This window comes from Synchiropus splendidus, chromosome 2, assembly GCF_027744825.2.
Source record: "Synchiropus splendidus isolate RoL2022-P1 chromosome 2, RoL_Sspl_1.0, whole genome shotgun sequence".
Classification (NCBI taxonomy): Eukaryota; Metazoa; Chordata; class Actinopteri; order Syngnathiformes; family Callionymidae; genus Synchiropus; species Synchiropus splendidus.
The window spans coordinates 34187255-34212539 of record NC_071335.1 but is presented as its reverse complement, the minus strand read 5'-3'; the positions used below and the strand labels follow the sequence as shown (position 1 = coordinate 34212539).

At 40.8% G+C, this 25285-nt stretch overlaps 1 protein-coding gene across 4 annotated transcripts in view; it reads right to left on the bottom strand.

Moving 5' to 3' along the window:
- The window catches only part of LOC128753784 (netrin-1), a 44010-nt gene extending 19032 nt beyond the window's left edge, over positions 1–24978 (bottom strand). Inside the window, exons 1-4 of one of the 4 annotated variants that reach the window (XM_053855859.1) lie at positions 24757–24976; positions 22933–23456; positions 21834–22862; positions 1407–1595 (exon numbers count right to left, since the gene is read on the bottom strand). In XM_053855859.1, coding sequence (XP_053711834.1) covers positions 1407–1595; positions 21834–22848 — 1204 coding nt within the window. In that variant the 5' untranslated portion in view covers positions 22849–22862; positions 22933–23456; positions 24757–24976. Of the gene's footprint in view, positions 1–1406; positions 1596–21833; positions 22863–22932 lie in introns of all 4 variants that reach the window. The other 3 variants (XM_053855861.1, XM_053855860.1, XM_053855858.1) reach the window with 3 other exon arrangements.
- Between the last annotated feature and the right edge of the window lie 307 nt (positions 24979–25285).

Sequence of the window (25285 nt, the reverse complement as noted above, 5' to 3'; positions counted from 1 at the left end):
CTCACAAACGTTTCCATCATAAATAAGTTGAGAATCTTGCAAATAACCCCGAGTGTTGTTTGTAGACAAATTTGGGGAAAATAATTCTCTGTATGCTTTGAGTTAAAAAAAAAAGACAAATGTTCCCTGTTAATGGAAAAGTGGGAGGATTTTCCTGTGATTACACAATGTGGGGACTTTAAACTCTTCCAACATTTTTACCATAAAAATAGTGTTTGAAGTCTGTTCTCCATCATTTCAAGCTTCTGGCCAAAAGGAGAATAACTCTGAGATCTGAAGCCAACGTCTGCCTGCAGAATGTAGGCAAAAATCTTGAGAAAAAGAAGAAGATGGCCTCTTGAAAATATCACCACGTTTATGCGGAAAGTGATCTGCAAATTATAGGACGTGCAGAGACATAAAAATGGGGTCAAATTTCCACAATTAGCTGGCTGGCTAGACTCGGCGGAGCATAGGGGTTAATGATACACAGTTTGGTGTGATGAATGTGTGTTTGCATTCCTGGCTGACAGAAGAATTGGGCCCAAAGCCATTGAAGGTGTTACTACTCACGGATGGCTCAAGGGCTGAGAAATTGGGATGCATTTGATTAAGCGATCGGTTATGAACCGGTGATCATTACTACACATTCTTGCTACGGGGATTCTCGGCAGAGTGAAATGGCGAACTGAGGGCTTAGCCTGTCAGCATTATTCTGTTCTTCCTCAGAAGAGAATCCTTCAAAAGTGCCTGCGTGTTGATGTATGTAAAGCCTTTTTCCCTACGAAACATCTCAGGGGTGTTTCTGGACTTGTTTGCACAGAGATCCTCTGGTTGTTATCTTTCCCTGCAGCTATACCAGAGGTGAGAAAACATACCCTCTCTCTTCTCAATCACCCCTCCTCTCTCTCTGTGACCCTTATAGCTGCGGTGAGGGTTTATGGCAGGCGATTCATCCCTCCATTCAGTTGTGCGCACACCTGCATGGGGGTGTCCTCCACTCATCCTCTGCTTTAGTTTTACCTTTTTTTCCACCACCGGAGTTTGGCATTGTCTCCTTTTCTGTTCCATTCTGCGGTCTTGGCTAAAAACTTCCTGGTTGGTTTTTGACCTGAGATCACTTCACACCTCAGGTCTGTTTGTTTTGCTTGTTCTGTCATCTCCTCTGCACCCCCCACCGCCCACAAATGAAGGCAAATAACTTTGTGTCAAGAAGGAACACCCACTCCACCCGCCCTTACCATCACGACCTCCTCGGTCCCAGAGGACTTCCAACGCATCTCTGCTGACAGAGAGAGATGTTGCAACAGACTAAGAATGTTAAGACTCAGCTGGACTTATTCCCTGTCCTATCAAAGGACACAACGCATGAGTGACATGCTAGCTAGCTAGATGAGGTACATTGAGGTAAGCTGGAAACACTTTACCTTTGCAGGCTTTTCTGTGAGAGATGGGCTTCGACAGATCTCTGTAGTAGCCCTCTTTGCAGTAGTGACAATGACGACCGGCCGTGTTGTGTCGACAGTTGAGACAAACACCTCCACTTTTCCTCCCCGACAACTTGTACAGCTCCATGTTGAAGCGGCATCTGCGCGCGTGCAAGTTACAGTTGCAGGCTGAGGATGGAAGAACATCAAGAACTGATGAGTGATCAAAAACAGAAACTGAAAAAGGGAGTACAATTCTTCACAGCAGTCACAGTACTGGCAACAAATGAAAATCAGTTCGTGTTGTGAATGCACATTTGTGTCTCTGGTCTATGGAAGCGATGAAGCAAGGCTTTCTAGTTGGATATATATCTACAGTACAAAATGTGTCAATTGTATGACACACAATATTTTTGGCATGGACACTGACTACAATAACCTACCTAGTGAATACATTTCTGTAGTACATTCTGCACTAAAATCTATTATTTCTATATATACTAAAATAATTGTTATTACAATTTCAAATTCAAATTCAAATGCTGAGTAAAATGTTTCCCATCGTATGTGACATTTGATGCAGACTTACAGTGTGGCTGAGGCAAAACAAACAGGAGCAGTCTTCACTGCTCCTATTAACATGTCACATGGTATATATAGCACCTCATATGGCTCTCCACATTACAGACTCTTCTGTCAAAGTCACCTTGACGAAAACATGGTGGTTTGAAGTGCTATATATACCAAGTGACACATTGTAGCACTGTAAGTGAAAAGAGCTTTGTAGGGATACGTATCGGCAGGTATCTTGATACAGGAGTGGTGATACGATACATCGGGATATGTTGCGATACTATAAGTTCAGCAACATATTGCGATAAGAACCATCATTTTAAAGGGGAAATTAGATAATGTAGTGCAATGTATGCATGAAAAGAGTTCATTCTTATGACGTCAGTTCAGCTTTTCAGTTAAATTCCTCACAGTGGAATGAAGAAAAAAGAGTGCAAGCACAGCAGACACATTGCCTTCTTAATTTAAAAAGTCACAGCTTGTACTTGGAGTAGTAAATCCAGTTTAAATCGAATGTCTGGAAATGAACGTAGTACGCAACAAAGAAAGGCAAAGGCAACGTGCCAATACCTTGAGCTGTTCTCCAGCTCCAAAGCATTAAAATGATATTGGATAATTCTTAGTTTAAAAGGCGTGGTATGTCCCTTTGGCATGGGATACTGTAATATTAATCCTACCACTTTGTAGATATCCATTTTAAAATTCCTGTTGATGACTTCCTACAGTATTTTCTCAAGCTGCTGTTAAAGCATTTTTAGGTCAATATCGGTTTTGCTGGAAGGCTCCATTCATGAGCATAAGTGGAACGCACCATTAGCTGTGCTTGACTGCCTGAAGTATAAATATTTTTAAACATCCATTCATGCGCACATTGTTGAACCGCTCCCATGTTGGTTATGGCCTGTTTCATTTACTCAGAAATGTACCAGAAGTTGAACTTTTGAGCCCAGTACTATCAAAAGATATGTTCCCATTCCAACATTCGCTGCAAATCCAATTAAGATGAGTAAATCCCCCAAAGCTTCCTGGTTACTAATGCATGGTTGACAGTTCTGAGTTCAATTACCCAGGTGATGTTTATTCATGACTTTCTGGCAGCAGAAAAAAGGCAGGAACATTCTTGACTTAATTATGGACTACCTTGCAACACGCCAAGGCTCCACCACCACCAAAATATTCACTCATTAGTGACACCTCTGATCGAGCTTGCAGCTCTGGTGCGTACAGGATGCTGAAAATAGTCATTTCCAGGTTGGAATAAGTCTGAAGATGACAAACGTATCGGTTGGTTTACTCAAAGAAGGTAGTTGTCAGTGGAGGCTGTCAAACTCCCGTCACTTTTAATGGAATAACTTGAACTTTAGCCACACAGACCACATGATAACATTGGATGCGGTTGTTTGGACAACTCTGAAATGATCTCTGTCACTGCGTTGAAAACCTTGAGCTGGCTGTCAATCTAGCCTTTGAATTCCACGGATCTGAGCATCTGTCTGCCTGTCTGACCTGGTGAAAGCTCCATCTGCGAGTCTGCCTGCAGGTCACAGCGCCGACTGTGAGCAGAGCGGAGAGAGAGGATCCATCTCAGACCCGCAGATATTCTCTGTTGCGCCACTGAGCTTCTTTCACACCCTCACAAAATGAAGACGGGGAATTACCAGACGGGGCATAATGCTGTCAACCTGGGAGGCATGTGGCTTATTGTAAAGGCGCTTTACAGCATGGAATTGAAGGTGTGCTAGTGGAGAGAGCATTGTGTGTCAAATTGTCTCTGGCATAATAGGGACGATTGAGTAACATGTATTTTAAACCTCTTTGGGAGTCAAGGTTATTGTTAGCATGGAGACGAGAGGTTCCATGTTAGGTGTGTTACTGCTTTACAGTTTGTTTCTGCAAAGCTTTTTTTCTTTTGTTAAACATTGATCCATTTTAATATTCTCATAATATATTTATATTACTATGACCACTTTTAACAACAACCTAATCATAAAAGCATATGAAGAAATGTATTCATCAAAATGTATTCGGTCTCAACAAGAACAAAACAAAACAAAACGTTATTGTAGTATTTTTGGTAAGCATCTGAGAGTCTACCGAAACCGAAAATATTAGCTACCTGGTTCCAAAAGCTGACAGGAAACAAAGCTTCTTGATAATGCTTTTTTTTAACTGTAGTTTAACAACCCACATTTCTCCAGGTTCCGAAATGTAGAAGTCTTAAGCTACTGTACCACTGACCTACATTCAAACTGTACCTTCCCCAACATTGCTGTTTTTTTTTCTATTCTATATTCTCTCTCAATTTATTGAAAGTGCTTCTTTTCCTTTGCTTAGTTTCTGTGGAATATTGCTGTTACTTTCTGATTTCGCAGCTCATGCTAAGTCAGCCAGTCTATTTTTGACAAAGAGATCCAACGTCCCAATATGCACAACCATATTTTTGGTGTGATGGACTTTCTAAATGAATAAATATCGACTCCAGCGCCATGATCAATTCTTCTTTTATCTCCAGTTTTCCGATGAATTGAACTATATAGCGTCATAATCTACGAACTGAACAACTGTTTTCTTTGATACTGCTCTGGGCGCGTGTCATAAAGAATGTAGTGTTGCAGTTACAATGAGGCAATGTAAACCGACAACAGTTTGTAGGCAATAAACACATGCTCCTTTAAGTGACGCTGGCTGGATTTAAAATGTTCAACACCTCATTTGAGTACGGTTACAGACTGGAACAGCAAACAGCGCCATCTTTATCTTTGGCTCTCAACTGCAGAATTTAACAGGAAACTGATTTGTTTATCGGGTGTCGCTGGTTCCCGCACTTCTTAGCAGACCCACAAGTGTGTTTTGGAAAGTCGGCTAATTGGGGTCTGCGAGGAGTTCCCAGCCTCCGTCATCTGACCTCAGACGTGTAGCGGCACACAGGCCTCCTTCCCATTCTGCTTAATTAGAGGGACATTTCAAGACACAGAGCCGGAGGTTAATCCCGCCGATGATAAGCCTCGGTAAGTAATTGAGCGACTGTGGGTCATCGCCTTTAAAGAGACACCCAAGCCAGCGATCACTGTCACTTTCTCTGCAGATCCGCACAGTGGATGGCTCGACAGATCCTCTTTACCGCCATGTTGGGCTGAAAATAAAATTCACTTCATTGTCCCTAAAGAATGTGTCTCTGTAAACAGCTGCAGATTTTTTTAAGAGCCTATAACAACTGCTGAATCAAAACACAGGCTGACACAATAATTGCGGATTATTAAACACACTCTGTCAGTATGCTCCTCTGTTTATTAAGTTTATAATCATCTGCTTCATAGCAACCCTTTTAGTTGACTAGATTAGGCTTCTATTTGTCTTGTAATTACACTCACGGTTTAGTTATTAATAGTTCACGCAATGCTCCACAGTTGTGTCCTACAAGTAATGTGATAAAGCACAAGGTGGAAAAAACATTTGTCAGTCGTCCTCAACTCTACTGCAAACATCCCACCTACGGAAGGATTAGTAGAAGTGTTAATGCAAGCAAAGAAAAGAGGAAGTGTGATGAAGTGAAGGGCGTGCCAAGTGTCCCCCGGGTTTTTGGTCAACGGCGCCCGGTGCATGTGTATTGGGGAAGACCCTGGGAATATCAAGAACCCCCATTTGAGGGCGTGAATGGACAGAAGAAGTGGGAGAGGATGAGGCCTTGCTTTCGAGAATACAACACCCTCATTTAATTCCTTTATTGCAGCCAATTAGCAGCACCGCTTTGGGCCCTTGTGAGCGCTCCATACCTCCTTCACTTGAGCACTTATGACCCCCAACTCGACTTACACTCCAGAAAAGGCCAAGGTGCACTTTTTTAATGGGCTTCTTGGCCTCCACACTGAACTGAGGGCTGAAGATTCACACACAAAAAGACGAGGAGCAACCCAACTGGATGAACGCAGAGCCACATCAACTCATACAGAATATTCATTTCTGAGATATCAAAGCTGGATGAATATGTGCTGAGGAGAAGGAGTCCATTTGCATCTCTGACCGGACTAGATTCTTCTCAATCTGTTTATATCCACTGCTCTTTATTTCATAATTTAACACTCACATGATTTCCCGGATTCATTAGCACAACTTCTGTCAGTTAGTAAGAAAATGATGGGATTCTCTGACCAGTGTGATTAAAGTTCTGTGAGAACTGGTGCGCCTCAGTGCTTGTGGGGATTCCCTGCGAGACTGGTGGAGCGAAGGAGTGAAGGTTAACGTTAAGCCTGAGATTTAAAGATCACTGCAGCAGATTCAACTGTAGTCTCTATGTTTTTATTGAAGAAACTATGACAAGTATTTAAAATTATATATCCAAAACATAAAAAAGAAGTTTTATATGGATATTTTTTTCCAATCTCTGTCTTTAAAACTAAAAAAACAACTTTAAAATGAATTGACATGCTTTCCATAATTAATATTAACAATGAAATGATTAAATAATCTGTCTGCATAAGCTTAGCAGTTGCTTATGTTGCACATCCGAGTTAAAAAGTCAGATTTATGGTCAAGTTTTTTGTATTTATTTGTGTATATTGGTATATTGGTATATAAATACATAGAAAGGTGATATCACATAAAATGTTCAGATAATAATATTACATAAATTTATACCAAAAAAGCAAAGTGAGAAGTAAACGTGGTTATTGAATTTAATCATTTTAAATAGCTAATATTTGAAATATTTTTTGGAATTTTAATTGTTAGTCACAGTCGATATTGTATACCAACTGGATGTGGATGTTCATGCCATCATATCTCCTGTCTTTGACTTCAAAACTGGCTATATAAAATATGAGTACTTTCTTTTAATTAAACTTAAATGAAAGTGGACAGAACACTTTCACAAAATGCCATAATTTGAATTTTGTGCAGCGTTACTGCGGACCAAGTTGATGAAGGCATTTTTACCATTCGACCTTTTTATGAGTGGCATCATTCTGCAGAAGGCCGGGTCGCTCCGTGAAGGAACATAAATCCAGTCTGCCATCATGTGGGAGCTAATAAGGCCTTTCCTTTTTTTGAAGGGTATGACCAGCTACAGAGAGGCGTAGCAACAAAGAAAGACCCTAATGGCCTCCAATTTCCCGCATTAGTGCCCATTTAATGGCTGACCTGCCCTCTCGTTAGGCAGCGCCGCATGGGAGCACTTTGCAGCCCAGCGTGCGCGCAAACACACACACACCCAGGAGAGCCCACATCGGTCCCTGCAACGCTTCCACCCCACTCTGGGTCTGCATAATGGGCCAGTTTGTAAGAAGGTGCCCTGTGATCAGTGGTGCATCCATTTGCTGAGTAATCTTTTGATGGAGTGGTCACACAACCAGTGTGTGAGTCCGCGCGGGTGTTTACAAGGGGGAAATGCTTTTTACAGCGTCTGTCTTTGTTTACATGCCCGATGCCCCGGAGACCTGTAAATATGTCTTGAACTAACTAACTAATGTTGAAATAAATTCATTCCCCAAATTGAAAAAAAACCACCAGCTGACAGGAAGTGATAAAAGACGCCGTGAGGAGGCTGGTGAGCGCGCGCTTTGCGTGCGTTAGCCGTGCCATAAAAATGCCATGGCTGTAAAATGACATTGGCAGCTCCCATTCATGGCTGCTGTGCTGAAAGGCCCGGTCGACTGAATAAAGATTCCTCAAGCCTGTCAGGTGCCCAAATCTCCACGGTGAACAATGCGCACAGAGAGCAGCTGTCTTAATAGCGTGAGGGACTGACAGCTTCAAGAGCGACGCGTTGCTGCGAGGGCTCAAGCGTTACTCCATCCAGTAGGGATTTATACAACTTAATAGGACAGTGGAGTGTTTGCCAGATCTATTTCAACACAGCTTGGGTCTTGTACGTCTCTTTTTACACTCGAGCCTTTGATAAACCTTTTGGCAACACCATCGATCTGCTGTGTGAACGGATATCGAGGAACTGTAGCAAAAGATTCTTCCTGGGGATGATGTCGATTCGGAACACCCCGGATTTACAGTCGGGAAGAATGCGCCTGGTGGGAATGGCTTACAGGAGTATTGAGAAAGACTAATTAAGCAATGAGTTCTTCCTCACAGGGAAGAAAGGAGTCTCAACAAATGCACGGCGTGTCTCTTTGCTCCCAGCGTCTGATCTTATAATCACATCTTTTTTACACTCTCCCTCCTCATCCTCTAATAGCTATAAGTCAATTGTGAGACGCTTTGCAAGATCAGCAGTCCTTCTCAGCAGGATCCTGGCCGCCTCACTATAGTCCGCTCACCTCATTGTACGTGATCCAGCCATTAGCCTGCCCTGTCACCTCTGCATTTCGCTTTATCTATCCTCAAACACCAATTAGACCACGCTCGGCAACTGAAACATGCGAGACAGATCTCTAAATCGTCCCTGAAAACAGAGCTCCACCGCCATGCCAACATCAACCTCAGACTATTTACTTTGCAAGTTTGGTTTCCATGAGACTAGTAGATCCATAGTCTGGTTGTAGATTCTCCTAACTCTTGACAGGTCCTGTTATGTGCTTCTGGCCCGAGGCACGACAGGGATGGGCCGCTGCTATCACTCCTGAACAATGACACTGAGTTTACACTGGACTTACCCACGCTCCCTTTACAGCCAGGATTCCTTCTAATCTCGCTGCCTGAGCTATGACGGCAATCGGGCCGCCGCGACAGTGTAAACTTAAGCTCGCGTATTGTATCAAAAAGCTCTGATTGGCGGCTGTGAGCTGACAAAATAAACAGCGATTGAAAATAAGATGATTAGAGGATTAGAGGAGTTAATTTGGTGCCTCAGGCAGGTAACAGATACGGCGATTCCTCCTTCACGTCCCTGAGAGAAGAGGAAGGAAAGGGGATAGCTTCATCAGCGCTAACTGCAGTTGTCTACTCAATGTTTTTATATCTTCTGATATGTTATGATGAAGGGCACTACAGGGAATGGTTTCTGGTACTGTGTCTGCAGCCTTGAAAATAAGCAGATGCCCGTCGGGATGTGACGGCTATGCGCCCTGCAATTTAGCCTTTCCGCTTGCTAATAGTTAAGTCCAGTTCTGGTATTTTTGTATCCTTTTTATAGTTGAAAATATGGAAGAACACTGTAAAATAGAGGTGAAACTTTTTTCCTGTCCATATGTTCACACACTGTCCATGTGTTAACACATTGCAAGTCACGTAGCATGTAGCATTTAGCATTTAGCATGGAGCATTTTATCAAGCTAGATATATGACTTGGGCATCAGAAAATGAACAGCTCCAATTATTTTTGTTTTATTTTGTGGCTACTCATCACACAAACCACCATCAAAATCGACAAAACAGAACAACAACTAACAACAAAAACTAGGGTTGGGACTTTAGCTCATTAATTTTGACTTATTAATGACAGAAAAAAATGGTAATTTTGACACTAAAAGCAGATGCATTGTGTATAAACTTTCTTTCGGATTTTTCACTGCCCTAATTCTGTGCCATCATAACCAAAACACACAATGGATGAATGATGAACAAGTCGAAATGATATTGCACTGATGGAGGGAAAATTTGAGTTTAAAAAAACTTAAGAATATAAGTACATACATTTTTTCTCTGCACTTTATGCAGCACAATTCACTATGGAGCACTTCCACCATGATGTTTAAGCTCATGTGTGCAGGGCCAACTTAAATTTGATCTGAAAAAATGGGATTGATTCCAAGTAATTTGCTAAAAACGAATTGCAACTGTGAAGTACAACTAACAAAGTTTTCCAGCTTCTGAGATTTCTTGAACAACAGAAAAAATAAGAACTATTGTGGTCCACTTCTGGGTTCCATGTGTCCTTCCGGAGGCTTCAGCACAGCTCTAACATTTTCTAGTTAATTTCCAGCCTATTAGTTACGGTTAGCTAGGTTTGGCCCAGGATCTGTTTAGACAACTATGAGCAGGAATGGTCACAACCGTTGGACCGATGGATAAATTAACCACCAGCTCACTAACCACAGATCAAGAGTCTAAGAGTTGGAGTCCCAGGCCGCAGCAGCAGACTTCATCCACACAATATGTGTAAAAAATGACGCTGAACACATCCAAAAAATGGTTCTATGAGGAACCAGCCAAGAGCCATAAATCTAAAATCCACAGAGCAGCTAGCTGGGTGACATTTTTATTGTCCTTCTTTTTGACTCCACACGCCTTCGACTCTCTGAAGTTTCCAAACTACTTTTTCTTTCAACAAATTCCATGGAGAGTAAATGTTTTGACCGATCGTCCCTCAAGTAGTGCTTCACTGTTAGAGTGTGAAATGATGCCCCTGAAGTATTCTTTCCTGGAATATGCATTCAGGGAGATGAGCTCACGAAGAGGGAAAGGGACAGCCAGAATCCAACTGGGGCCAAAATACTTCAGGCAACACAACCAATGAACATGTGAGCTCATTTTCTTTGGCTCATGACGGACGCCACATGTAAGTGGATGCAACCAGACGTGATTGATTATCCGTATTAACACTCTCCAACAACTGTGTGAATTGATCATGTCTTTTGAACTCTTGGGTACAACTTTATTGTTTTGCCCTTTTCAGACAATGTATGTGTTAACAGTCGAGTGGGAGAAGCCAGACATGAATTTCAAATGCAGAGTGACGATCAAAAAGAAAGTGCCGAAGGATTGTGTTGCTTTCAGTCACATTGTCTTTGGACTTTTAAAGATGTCTGCCTAACATTTCAGCCTTTGTTCAAGGTAAAATCAGATGTTATCGCCTAATGTTGGTGAACTACATACTGACTACTGGTTATATTTACTACCAAAGCTTATTGTCTATTGTGTATATGTGTGTAAACCGCTATTATAAAGATGAATATTTGTCTTATTTGGAAATAAATGATTGATTTTGTTTCATTTATCCACCAACCGAGGAAAAAGCATGAATATGACCCATCCTGCTCATCGTTCATTACACATATCTGGGGCCAAACCTTGTAAATAATAACTTACAGGTTGTAAATTAACTAAGGTCCGGATACTGAGTACAAGCCTCAGTGGGAAAGGAAGGATGCTGTGCGTTGACAAAACCAAAAAGCGGCCTGCTATTTTTTCTAGTTTCAAGTTGTGGATTATTTATGGTTTCCTTCCTTCCACATTCCAAAAACGTACAGAGGCAATTGATGGCTAAATGGAAGGTATTATTAAGAGGGGGCCTTCATTGGACTAATAACCTTTCCAGGGTGTCCCACGCTTCTAGTCTGAAGCTGGCTGCCTTTAACAAAAGTTAAAAAGCAGAGAGGAGGCAATGAAGAAAATTTTATATGCAATATACTTTTTGGTGAACTAAAAAAAATGAAGACATTTTAAACTCTGAAATAGATTACCACATCTAACACAGAATTTCTTTCAAATACATTATGAGAATTCACGTCTTTTGGTTTTAGGGATATATAGATATATTTCTATTATTAATAACTTCTTAATTGATTTGAAATAACGGTCCTTTCAGCCATGTGGTATTCATTCTATGAGAACGGTTGGCTACTAATGGTCATTCATTCAGAAGCCAGTTGGTAGTACTTCATAGCCATGGCATTAAGCAGGAGCTGTAACACTCAGACTTCTACAGTCTGCTTGCAGCTGCTTTGGTGGATGCTGATAGTTTGTGACACTGATTGAGCAAAGATATTTTCATTGTGCCAACTCCAGAACTACAGACTCTACAGCCAAGTTCACTCGGTATGAAGGGAACCACTGCGCACATACACTCTTAAATTACAGTCTGAACAGTAGTCCTTGGATTATTTTAAGAAGGGGAAATCTGTTTTCTAGCAAAAATCCAAACATATCAAATGGCTCTAACTAGTTGTGACCTGTGGATGGATGAGTATGAGGAGGCAGAAAATGATGGGAAACAGATACCCCTCTGTAACGAAACCCAATTTTTGTTAAAAAAAATAAAAAAAGAATCATGAATGGTCTAGTTTAATCTAAAGTATTTTGACAGCTCCCAGTCCATGCATGCATGTACTTCAGATTTCCTTTTGTAAAACTTGTGGTAAGCATGTGGTAGAAGGGGGAAAAGGCAGTACTAGAGCGTTCTTCTTTCACAAAAAATGAGCCCTGGCATATATTATTTTGAAATGATATCAGTGCATAAATTGCAGCTAACACGTAATAGTACTAAACATAATTTGGGCGACACAATTTTCAATGAGCCTATTTGGAGGTGAGCAATTGCACTAAGTTTGCTAAGTCAGATATGTGCTATTACCATTACAGCTCGCTTCTGAGCATAAGGCACGAGCTAGAGATGCTCACAAGTTATTTTATACAAGTCTAAAGTCATTGGGACTTGGGACTGTGGTACACACCAATAAGGTTGCTGAGCTAATGTTATTCCACCTTTACGTTTTACTTCCCTTTATTTTCTTTGACCAACCCTGTTTGTTATTGGGGCTATGGGTTTTAATTTCCCTTAACGGAAACTTAATATTGTGTTTGTTTCTTACAGTGGATATTGGCCTGCGTGATGAAACAGCCTACGTCATCAGCCTATCAGGCAGTTTCCAAGACCAAAGACCAAAAGAGCATATCTTTTTGTAGTCATGAATAATTTCAGAATTTAAAAAACTGACCTGTTTGCACCCTTCAAACTTCTATTGTTCTAGCCAAGCTGAGTTTGCTTTTTTTTTTTTTATCCTGCAACGCTGACCTTTTCAAGGAAAAACTCATCCATCAATATGGAAAGAAGCTGCAGCAACTTTTTTTGAGAAACATCCAGACATTTGCAGAAATATGCTACATAATCACTCCCATATCTGAAGTTTTCTCTCTGTGTTTTGGAAGACTATCATAGCGAGTCCAGACGTTAAGCCTCCGTTTTTTCCTTAAAGTAAACATCCTGGATCACCTTTTGAAATTAATTCTTACAGTTCCATGATAACGTAAATATTTTCAATAATTTCCTTTGTGTTTGCTTTGTCGTCGTCATTAAAATGGACCTTTGTTGTTCGAAGCGGGAACTTGAAAATTAGAGGGGGGGTGTCCACGCATCTGCTGTTACACATACATCCCACATCCCCACCATGGAGGTCGCCCTCATCTCCAAACACCATGACCCAGCAGCCCGTGGAAGCTGTTTAAATAGCACTCGCTGTTAGCCTGCTGAGTCAAGATTCTTTATATTTTCTCTCGCCTTACCATCCTCCAGGTCTCTCAAGTCAACTCTGGCTCTGGTTTTAGCTCCTTTCTCAGTATAACAGGCCTTCGAATTGGAGTTAAATCAGCTGAGGTCGGCACTTTTCCAGTGCCTCTCTCCTCTCCGCCGGACAACAAGTCTAATTGGCTGTATTGTCCCAGAGGCACAGATCCCCAACACCATTAGAGAGTGAAAGAGGCAGCGCGTGGCTCGATTTTAACACATATTTGCAATGTGTATTCGACAACATGCGAGCGGAGACAAGATACTGTGGGAAAGAGAGCGGAGGGTCAACAAAAGAGAAAGTGTGGACCCCTCACCCCACCATGGGGGCTATCTGTGAGAGCTAATGAGTGATGGATTAACCCAGGATCACCCCCGGCAAATAGAGATGACCTTCCCAACTTTCCTTCTCTCAATGCTTTTCTTCTCACTTCACACAACAATCCGAAGAGAACATGTGCACATCAGCGCAAACATTATTCAGTCGTCCTGACAGTGTGATTCTGAGCTGACATCTTGAGCGGTGTCGAACATAAACAAAGATAAAAGTTGAGTTGCAGCATTACTAGCATCCATTCAGTTTTCCGACACTGACTGGCCTTGGCGCTGTTGTAGTGCACTATGGGAAGTGACAAAAAAGAGCTGAAGTAAGTGGCGTTAATTGTCTATATTCTTAAACTCTAAAATCATTACAAAGCATTTATTAACACAACAAATAATGATTCATGCGCTTTGAAAATAATAAATAAATAAAATAAAATAGCTTTTCCAGTGTAAATGTAGCATTTGACTTGGTGCTAATGATGATGACCTCCTATTTCTATTTCTATTTGGGCACAGGCTTTTGCATGTTTGAAAGTCATTCACTTGAATGAACACATGCAAGTGCCATCCTTTGGAGGCAGGCACCTCAGTAGAATTACTCTCAGTCAAACACGTGCTCACACTTCTAGTAGGATTCGATAGTGACGTCAAATGAAATAACTTGAGCTTTCGCTGATCTCTAAATTGATGTACCTGTATGTACACGATCACATATTACAGTCTATTTTTAGGTGCTGACTTTGGGATGTGTTTACGATGACGTAAAAAATACAATTTCAGGATTATGAATGCTTTGAATGCATCTTAGGTTGGATTAGACACTAGGGGCTTATCATAGGATTTGGGAAGGAACAGTATATGACCATCCTCACAGGGCATGTGTGTACAAGAAATATGAGTTAGAGATCAGTTCAGAAACATATTCTGCGACTATTCAGGACAACCTTGCACGCGGCATGTACAGAAGTGCTGCCCAGGTAGGTGGTCTAGGGAGCGAGCAGCATGAACGTTACAACGTAAATGTTTTCGAGAACCATTACTTTTAATCAAACGCTCATCTGCTGCGGACACAAAAAGCCTGTGTCTGTTTTTCATTGTTGTTGTTAATGCTGCCATTACGCTGCAGGAGAAGGAGGCGTAACAGAGAGTGTTTGGTCTTTGATTTTTAAGTGGGAACAGATTTGAATAACTGCAGCATTGAATGCACCAACTCCTACGCTCAATGAGGATAAAGATATGAGGAGTAATTAAGTAAATTATGATGCGTATGTTAGACATGATGACATTGCTCGTATCAGTCTTGGGACACTCGCCTGTTTCAGATCAAATATATGAAGGGATAATTCAGTTTTTGTGTGGCATTCTTGAGGACTTGTGTACACAAAAACGGAAAATGTAAGCAACACAGAAACCTGCTGGTGCTACACAAAGGTGATCTGACCACTGCTTTCCCTCACAAACAAACAGACTTGCGCTGACCTCGAGCTGTTTATTGGGCTTTTAATGACGCTCTGTTAACACTTGCGGCCACTGTGGCTCACTAAACAATGCCATGGAATTGCAGTTCAGATAGGCCATAAGACTTATTAATACTGGGCATGTGTTGGCAAAATTGAAATCAATTACAGAATGAAATGTCCAGCCCACATTCGCATCAAAAGTTGAATGATTGGAAGCCGATGAGTTGAGTTATTTCGTCTGCATGGAGACGGAAGAACGAGAAAAAGTGAGTTTCAACAGAGCTGGGTTCAGGATATGCCTGTTCCACCAAGCCATTATTTACTCAGTGAAAAACACCACAAACAGCAGAAGGTTTTAAGTCCTGAATACATACACCTAGTTTATTTCAGCCCCATCAGCTCAAGCAGGTAGTGCAAGTGGCTTAATCTACGGTGGCCTGAAGTGGACATAAAGTAAGTCTGAAGAGGGATTCATAAGAAAGGATAAATGTTTACAGAAGTAAAAATGTAACAAGCCTGTGACACACATGCTTTTATAGTAGCCTAGACTCAAGCAAAACCCATCATAAACATTGTCTCCACCACTTCTCAAATGTCACATCGCTAATAGTTTTTGTCCCCCACCCCTCTTCAAAACAAACTGACACCCTCGCTTCCTGAATGAAAAAGCAAGATTGCCTGCTGTATTTAGAGTTTAAATTTTCAGAAGTATCACATTTAAGGTAGTTTAAATGCTGGGACTTTTGCAGACATGCATATTTAATTTAGGCAAATAGCACAGATTGCTCTTGTGTGTATAAACTTTCTGACGCAGGGAACATTTTTAGGGTTTTAGGGTTGAAGTTGGACAGATGAATGGATTATTTTTATTTTTATTTTTATTTTTATTTTTATTTTTATTTTTATTTTTATTTTTATTTTTATTTTTATTTTTATTCCCCCCTACTAAATTCACATCACCTGATTTTTCCTCAACAGACCTGAGGTCACGTTCATGTCTGAGGTTTTCAGTGTTGGAGCTTGCTATACTGGAGTTGGCACATTCGTGGAGTTGTTGAGTGATGCGGTGAAGTTACTGGCATCTAATGTGTGAACACATGCTCATGTTCTCTGGCGTAGCATTTAATTACCCCTAATTATCTGGTTCCCCCTCAGACCAAACATTTCCATCACACATAAGTGCCTCATCCTGCACCAAGTCACTCTCTCTCCTTACACACACACACACACAGCAGATCCCTGGGTGCTACAGGGCACGGAGATCCTCCCGCCTGCAATAACCGTGGCATCACTTCACCAATTAATTCATTAACTGACGACTCCTAGGGCACTGAACCTCAGCTCCAATCTTGGATGGAATTCGAGTTACTGCAGCGTAAACACTTGCTGGCAGATAAAGAGGCACACATGTTTAGACAATCTCTCTTGAAATGAACACCAGAAACACATTTTTGTGCAATATCAAGGCCAGTTGGCTGAGGGGAGCGACACATGTACACGCTCTCAAGAGCATCTAAACAGGTGACGGGTGGGAGACAGACATCAGCACAAGAGTGACAGGAGCATTTGGTCTCTGGGTCGTTCAACTATATCACCAAACCCCCAGGCCTGGCCTCAGTGCTGCCACAGCAGCCATTAGGAAGTGCAGTGGTATCTGATCTGGCATCCTTTAAGACTTTTTAAACATTATACTTCAGCCCACTATGTTTCAGTAAGTGTAACTCAATCACACATATGCACTCTTCACAGTAGTGACAAGCCTTTGTGTTGTCAAAAGTACGAATTTTGTTGTGTTGTTTATTTGACCACAATAATAAAGATTCATTTACACAGATGAAAGTGCCTTATAGAAATGTTAGGAGGAATCACATTGATGAAAAAAAGTGATTCTCTAAAAGTGATTTTTTTTTTTTATCAGGGATTTAAAGGTGGTGGTGCATGTTGTGTTTCGGATCTTATTGTTCCAGAGTTGAGGAGCCGTGACCAAAAAGGCTCTGTCACCTCTGGACTTAAGTCTATACTAAGTTTGACATCGGTGGTGTTAAAGCTTCCCTCCATTGGTCGCCTCACTTAGTCAAGGCACTTCCATCCAGGTTACAGCGGTTGGATTGGAGGGTTGGCGGTTCAACCCATTCAGTGCATATCAGAGTCACACCTCTTTCAGGATATGACTACAATTGCAGCTTACCAGCACCAGTATGACTGAGGTATGAATGGGAAGTGATTTTCTGTATTTTATTATATTTTAGCCAATGCTTCTATTAATTGTGAACTTATTTTATCATCTTCCTTTTTATCTCTTGTATGGATGGAAACAATTCAATGCTAACTGGACACACAGAACATGATCTAAAAAGATCGCAAGTATGAATCGTGTTTTATGTTTCACAAGCAAAGGCGATTCGATATCTTGAAAGGTTTGAGCCAACATGATTTCAGCACTAAGACTTAAGATAGGGGTTTTAGAGCCTGCATGCCGTAAAGTTGACATTTGAGCTTTATGTAAATGTTGCCGAGGGCAAGTTCATGTTTACTTTGTGAAGTTTGCAATGGTGTTGAGGTTTGTGTCTCGAGTGTACAGCCTCCCATCATCATCGGTGTAATAAGGAATGGTTTTCTGGTTTGGAGTTCTGTCTCCTTTTTGCTTTACAGTACATCTCGGCGGCCAATGTTATTACATGCAGCAGTATCACTTCATGCAACATTTGATTGTCAGTTTGTTGGAAGAATTTAAGAAACAGTCGCTCTGGAAGATTCTCGACTGAAGTATCAGATGTTGAAACAGAACCACTGAGACTCGTTCTTTGTCTGCTGAGATCCAGAATGGAACAGTTTATTCAGGGCTTAAGGCTTTAATCTCAAAGAGAGCACTGTAAAACAAAATATATACTGCGATAGCCGCCATCGCTGCACTGACAGCCTTCAACAAGTTGTTTTCAGGAGATTTATCGGAGTGTTGAAAATGAATGTGAGCATAAGGCACTGATTCCTTTCTTGGGCGTGTACCTGCCAGCACGTGAGCCACGTCTCGAAAGAGTGTCAGCCACACTGTGTAAGAGGTGAGGAAAAGATCCTCCATGATCTCATCAGCCCAGCCAATCGTCACCGGCGAAATCATAACATTTCAAAACAACCATACCGAGATAGAAATCACTGCAGATTGATCACTATGATTACGATAAATAAAAGAACAATGATCACCATAATCAGTCTGGATATCAAAACAGAAAGCCAAGGTTGAGATCAACAGAAGGCCATATACAGCTGACGCGAGATTGTGTATTCAAACCAGAGGCTCAAAGATTTTCACTACACTCACACTTGACTTCATTTCTATGAACACAGCAATAAACATCATTTAAGTATGAAGAGCGCCATGATTATGACTGGAACAAACACTTTGAATATTACATTAATAGCCGTGAAAATAAACATGATATTTATGGTATATGAAACCCTGATGTTTCACCTGTTTTCACTTGTTGTTGTGTCTAAACGTGACCAGTGAAGGACTGGTCATGTCAATGTTTTGCACTTAAGTTACCTACAAATAATAAGAGACTACTGCTATTATTTAAACGACTACTACTATTTAAAACTTCACACAAGGCCTTTTTCCTTGCTATCTGCAGTGCACAATTTATTTTCAAACTAAAGTGCCTCTACCCTCCAGACAGAGTTAAGCCTCAGAAAGAACAAAATACAAATGACAACAAAAGTTCAAAGCTGTTGGGATAATCAGTATTGCAAAAAAATAAATAAATAAATAAAAATCCTGCACTCACGGACGTGATATAAGAAGAGGATAGGTGTGACTATGGAGAAAGTGCAAGATAGGTTGTGGGGGGTATGAGGCTGATTTACAGGAAGTGTTGGTGAGGCTTCATGAAACAGTGTCCTTATTCTCAGAGCTCAGAAGGTGGCACCCTCAGTTTTAAAAGGGTGTAGGGGTTCACTGAGATGGTTGTTTGAAGCCTAACATTTTAGTGCAGAGAGTGCCATCAAGGGGACTCTAGAAATGAGGACACTGTTTCATGAAGCCTCACCATCCCATCAATAGTCATTGTATCTGATTCCACATTGTTTCCATGACAATTTTCGCATTATCAAGTGTTCATGCAAAAGAAAATTACAAGGAAGGTACTGTATTTACCACCTGCTATCTGATTTATCAGGACTTTGCATGTAAAAATGTAGACCACAGTTAATAAAATCCTTCCTCCAAAGGTGCGTCAGAATCTTTTCAGAATTCAATCACAGCCGAATGACAATGGGCAACTGGCGCCAAAATTCTAGCTATAAAGCGTCTCCTGCCAAACGCTGAAGTTAATGGTTTCAAGATCTTCTTGTATCGTGTCTGACTTGGATGGCTTAAAATTGGAGCTCAATTATTCAAATTTTAAATCAGGCGCCCAGAGGAGTACCTTCTGATCGCTGTCAGCATGGACACACACTTCAGGATATCGACCAACATGCTTTTTGTTTTATACACACTCGTTTTTGCATCTGCACCAAAGAGATCAAACAGATCCAAGGAACTACATTTTCAAAATCTAAATTTTTAACCTCTTCTCAAAGACTGTCACGTTTTGAAAAACCCACAAAATCTTGTACTACTTGTCCCATGTTCATCATGATAAATGCAGTTGGGGGTTTCTATATCTCATATGGAAAACATGGTTATATCCACAGATCACAATTTCACAGATAAATGCTCTCAGCGCGCCCCATGGTCCATGCATTTCTACCTCATTTGACTAAAGCCCTTTCCTCTCTAGAGTCAATAACTCAAATGGATCAAGCTGCACAGTCATGAGCTTCCTTCAAGATTCTGATGGAAGCAATCAGCAAAGTGCACTTCAAGAGGACAGACATGTTTCCAAATGGGTTTTTATGACTCTTTTTTTATTCGTGTGTGTGTGTACATGGCTGTGTGATCAAATTGACGGGTCTTATCGATGGGCTGATGCTGTTGAAAAAAAACATGAATGTGATGATATATTGTCTTGTAGACTTACTTAGATTAAAAGGCTTTGATGATGTTCTGAATCTCACAATAAAGGTTTGTATTCTGTAATACTGACCAATGTAACTATAGAAATTATTATTATTATTATTATTTAGGTGCATTATGTGTATACACCCTCCATGTCTCTTGACCTTCTCTCTTGTATTTTGCTGTAGTTTGGACCAACTATAAACTTCTAACTATTTACAGTGATTTAACAATTGACATTGTATAAGAAATGAGAACAGAGAAGAAAGTCTGTTAATTTGTGGATAATTTGATGGAAAACCAAACTCAATCTATCTCAGACTAAATTCTAATTTCGTATTTTATAGTTAAAAACTCGAAATAAAGGAGAAGCAACCTACTGATTTAATGTATTTTCCATGTTCATTGGGAATAACATTTGAACTGAGTACTTTTTTGAGATCGATTTGAGATTTTTCCCTTTTTATTATTATTATTATTATTAATAATACTATTATTTTTACAATGTGTCAAATACACTATTCTTACAATTCATTTTCATTGATTTCATAGTTTATATGTTGTAATATATGTAATGTATAATATATGTTGCCAATTTCTTGTCTGCAGTCGTACGACTTTGGTTTACCGCAGACCTTCATATAATGTGATATTGTGATATGGCGAACTGAAGAAAGTCACTGTGGGTCACATTGTATTTGCTTTCTTTAGCACATCTTGAGCCAAAGGCCTCCCATCTAGAGTCACAATGAATACAGCAGATATTTCCACTGCAGTGCTTCTGTTGATTTAACAAGGTGTTCATATCTACCAGGGAAGACGAGTGAGGTTTTAAAAACTGCACAAAAGCAACAAACAGCTGTGACATGCCAAAGAACTCTGTCAAAGATGTCAGGCAATATTGAGCTGGCTGAAAACCTGCACCTTAACTGTTGGTGTTGTCATTAATAAAGTCACTGGAACAATTTAGACTTTTGTCACTTTGAAAAGACAGTACATTTCACAATCTTCCAGATGCATCTGTATATGGGATTCTGTTGGTAGTTCATGAATAAATGGTGGATAAAATAAAATCTAATTTGCTGTGAATATGAATTTATATCTGCGATACATTATTGTGATTTTTTTTCAGCTGTTTTTTTTCCTTCATTAAATCTTTGTTAATTTTATGACAATCATGAATGACAATCATGATTGCAGCAAAAATATTGGTTTTCTTCAACTACCACTATTATTATTATTATTATTATTATTATTATTATTATTATTATTATTGTTATATTATTATTATTAGTAGTAGTATTATAGTTGTGGCATGGTGAAGATGTGATTATGATTAAGCTGGTTGGGTAACACTTTAAACTGAGGAACATATATTAACTATTAATAAGCTAATTCGTTATTTATTCACTGTTAATAATCGGTAATTAACGTGGTGTTTAGAGTGAACTTTCAGTGACCATTCAAAAGTAAAATTTTGTCAAGCTTAACAAGACGTTCAGTATTTAATTACGAATAATTACAGGCTAATAATGTTGCTAATGCACATACAAATAAGCAGTTTATTTATGGTAATATATGTTTTCTAATCTAAAGTGTAACTGCTAGTTGTACCACTTGAAGTGACTAACTACAGCAAATAAATCACAATGTATTTATCACATTTGCATTTAACAGTAACTTGAAATCTAAGATTTAGGTTATATATTTATTTATTGCAGTACATATAATATGAACACGAATTTATTTTTTCTTTTATATATTTCTCTGTACTACTACAGCCACAAGTGTGAATGTAATTTTCCTAATAATAATAATTATTATTATTATTATAATGTTTGAAGGAACACTCAGCTGCTCGAGTCAGTGAACGCGCCATTGGAAAGACGGATGAGGCGACTTACCCACGCACTCGTTGGCCTCCCTGGCGGTCGCTCTCTGCCACGGACGGTCGTAGTGGAACGGTTTGCACCTGTCGCACTCCGGTCCTGCGGTGTTGTGCTTGCACTCGCACACCAAACCTCCGTCCCGGTCCTTCACGCAGCGCGACGCGTGTCCGTTACACTTGCATCTGCCCCCGACCTGCAGGTCCGACACCGAGTAGAAGTAGGAGTCGCGGGCCAGCTCCGAGTCGTCCTCGTTCTCGTCCCCAAACGTGTGCAGTCGGCTGAAGACCACCTTGATGTCGGTGGCCGTCACCCAGTCCTGCAGCACCGGGGAGTTGTCGAAGTCGTGGGCGGACGGCCGTCCGTCCAGGGTGCTGAAGGCGATCAGGCCGCCGGTCAGCGGGTACATGTCGGTGTGGGAGTCCGTGCACACCGCCTCCTGCTCGTTCTGCTTGGTGATCACGGCCCGGTTCGGCTTGTTAAACATCTTCCTGCACTGGGTCGAGTAGAACTGGAACGGAACCCACGTTTTCCCGTAGTCCATGGACTTGTATATGACCATGGATTCTGGTCTGGGGGAACAGAACTGCAGGCTCACGTAGGTCACCTCGAACTTTTTACCGAGGGACAAAGTCAACGTGACGTTCTGCGGATACTGGATGAAGTTGTCGGACTGCCAGCAGGTGAGGTTGTGCGGGTTGTTGAGGTCAGTGAGGTACGCCGGAGGATGGTACTTCTTTGGGTCTGAAGCATCGCACGTGTGGCAGTTCCTGGTCCTCTCGTCCACCTTGTCCGTGGAGGTCACCACGCAGTATCGACTGGGCGTCTTTCCGCAAGTGCTGGACACTTTCACCTCTTTCCCAAAGGCGGAGTTGACAAAGTCCGGGATGCAGCGGCGGGGGTTGCCGTGCTCGTCGTAGCAGGGGTCCGGAGGAGAGGTCTGGGCTGCGAACATCCCCATCCCGTATCCAGCGAAGGCGCCCCGGCAGCACAGGAGCACGAGGGTCAGCGCAACATCCAGAGTCCGCGTCATTGCTCCGAGACTCTCTGGAGGTGGGAGAGAAGGTGACCAAAGCCAACCACCAATAAAAAGCAACTCTGAAACCACGACACTCACCTTTGTACTTTTAGGTGAGTTTATTTCAAACCACCTCGCGCTTCCCAGAGACGGAAAAGCGGTGTGTCCTGGATGTGGTTTGACACGCGCGCACACACTCACTCGCGGACGCACAAAACACACACTGTCGCTCTCTCTCCTTCAGGCTGCTGAGGACCGTCAAGGACTGATCTCGATCAACACGCCGTTTTAGGTCCGAATATCAAGTGAGCGGGAGGTGGGAGGGGGTGGGGTGGGGTGGGGTGGAGTGGGGGGCACCAGCAGGAACGACGACATTCACTGGTGACGCACCAGGAGGAAGATGGATCTCTGCCTCAGAGACCGACTGAGCCGGGGATTCCATCCATCAACTGAAGCCGCATTGCCCCTCGATCAATGGAATAATTTACCTTATTGGAATGACGATTCATTAGCAGAGTAGTGTTTGGAGTTTCACCCAGAGATGCGTTTTCATAAAGCACCAGAACATAAATAAGAGCTCTGCTGTCAGAGACACGCTGTTATGCAATGGACATCCCTGCAAACTAAAGTTATGTTAGTCGCAGTAACAGCTTCAGGAAATGAGCAGAAAACAAAGGCAGTAGTGAAGCTGTAGTAGTAACACTGGTAAACATACTACATAACATAACTTTTTTTTAAAAATACATAAACAAGAAGAGCTATGGTACATTGCTGTGAGATTACTAATGATAGTAAAGCAATTCATATAAAGTAGTAAGAGGGTGAAAGTGAACCTTGTAATGACAGAGGAACCAGAAGAGGAAACAAGTGGAAAAGTATGCAATTACGTAGAAAATGATAGCAGTAAGAATAAAAATGTGTAGTGCTACTGTAGCAGTAACTGTACTGTCCAAGTCACTGCTTTAGTAGTAGTGACAGACAGAGAAGCAATAACAAGAGGAAATAATTGATGAATGAGATGTGGTTATAACTCTAGAAGTATAACAACTAGTAAAGGAAGAATGTGGTATTTGACAACTAGTTCTAGTGTGTAGTCATGTAACTATACTATCAGTAACTAGAGTTACCAAAAGGTAACGGTACAAATATTAGGAGTACTAGCACGATAACTTGTTTCATGAAGGTATTAGTAGTAAAAATATTCAAAGCCGTAGAACAGTAGTAATTTGTATATTCAAAAGTATTTATTTATTTATTATTTTTGCTGACGCTAACACTAGCGGTAGCAGAGGAAAATGTAGCACTTGTGTTGAAAGTCTTAAAAGTTCAGGTACAGAAGAATAAATAATATAAATAAATAAATAAATAATATCCATGAACAGCTGGCAGCAGTAGTAGGTACTAATATTAGGAGTACTAGCACAATGACTTGCTTCATGAAGGTATTAGTAGTTAAACTATTCAAAGCCGTAGAACAGTAGTAATTTGTACATTCAAAAGTATTTATTTATTTACTATTTGTACTGACACTAATACTAGTGGTAGCAGTGGAAAATGTAGCCGTTGTGTTGATAGTCTTAAAAGTGAATGTATAGAAGAAGAAATAATAAGCAGTAGTACGTAAATTCGGTTGTAGAGAAGATATATTGCTTATTTATACATGGACACTACTAGCAACATATTAGCCTCCAATTAATCGCTATAATGTACCAGTTTGTGTCAAGTTCAATAACAACAATAAACAATAACAGAATTACTGAATTATTAATGTGTTAATAAGCACGTAATTCGCATATAAATGTGTCCCCCATTCTAAAGAGTCACAGAGAATCCATCCATAACAGTATTAGTAGCATGGGATGTGGTGGCACTTACCGTGTTAAATTGTTTTTGTTTGCATTTATGTACCAATGTGGTTCTTACCTTGCAGTCAGGACAAAGCTTGTATCTCAGTACTTCTGTTGCTCCTTATTATACAACCTCAACTTCCATCAGCTTAAGCATTAGCATCGCTGCGATGATAGCAGCGTTAGCAGTAACCGTCCACCAACTAAAACCAAGTAGGTGGTCATAAAACAGGCAGTACTCTTTAAGTTTCATATTTTCCTCATTCCTCAGTGCCAATATTTGGTGAAGGAGGTCAATATGAAACAATAACGAGTGTTTCAGCTGCATCGGTAGCTGCTGGTGGTAAATACCGCCATCTTGTGCCTGTGTAGCAGAACGATTCGTCCATAGCAAAAGCGTATTTTTCCTCAGTGAATTACCACCAAATAATACACTCGCAGTTAAAAAGTACATGTAAGGAAGTGGCAATGGTTACTGATGTTGTCATGATGAATTCAAGGAAACTGTAAACAAGTGTAATACGAACACATTTAATATACATTTTCTTAATATTCCATTCACTGACCAATCTTTATTTATAACATTTTCTTACACAAGGTCACTC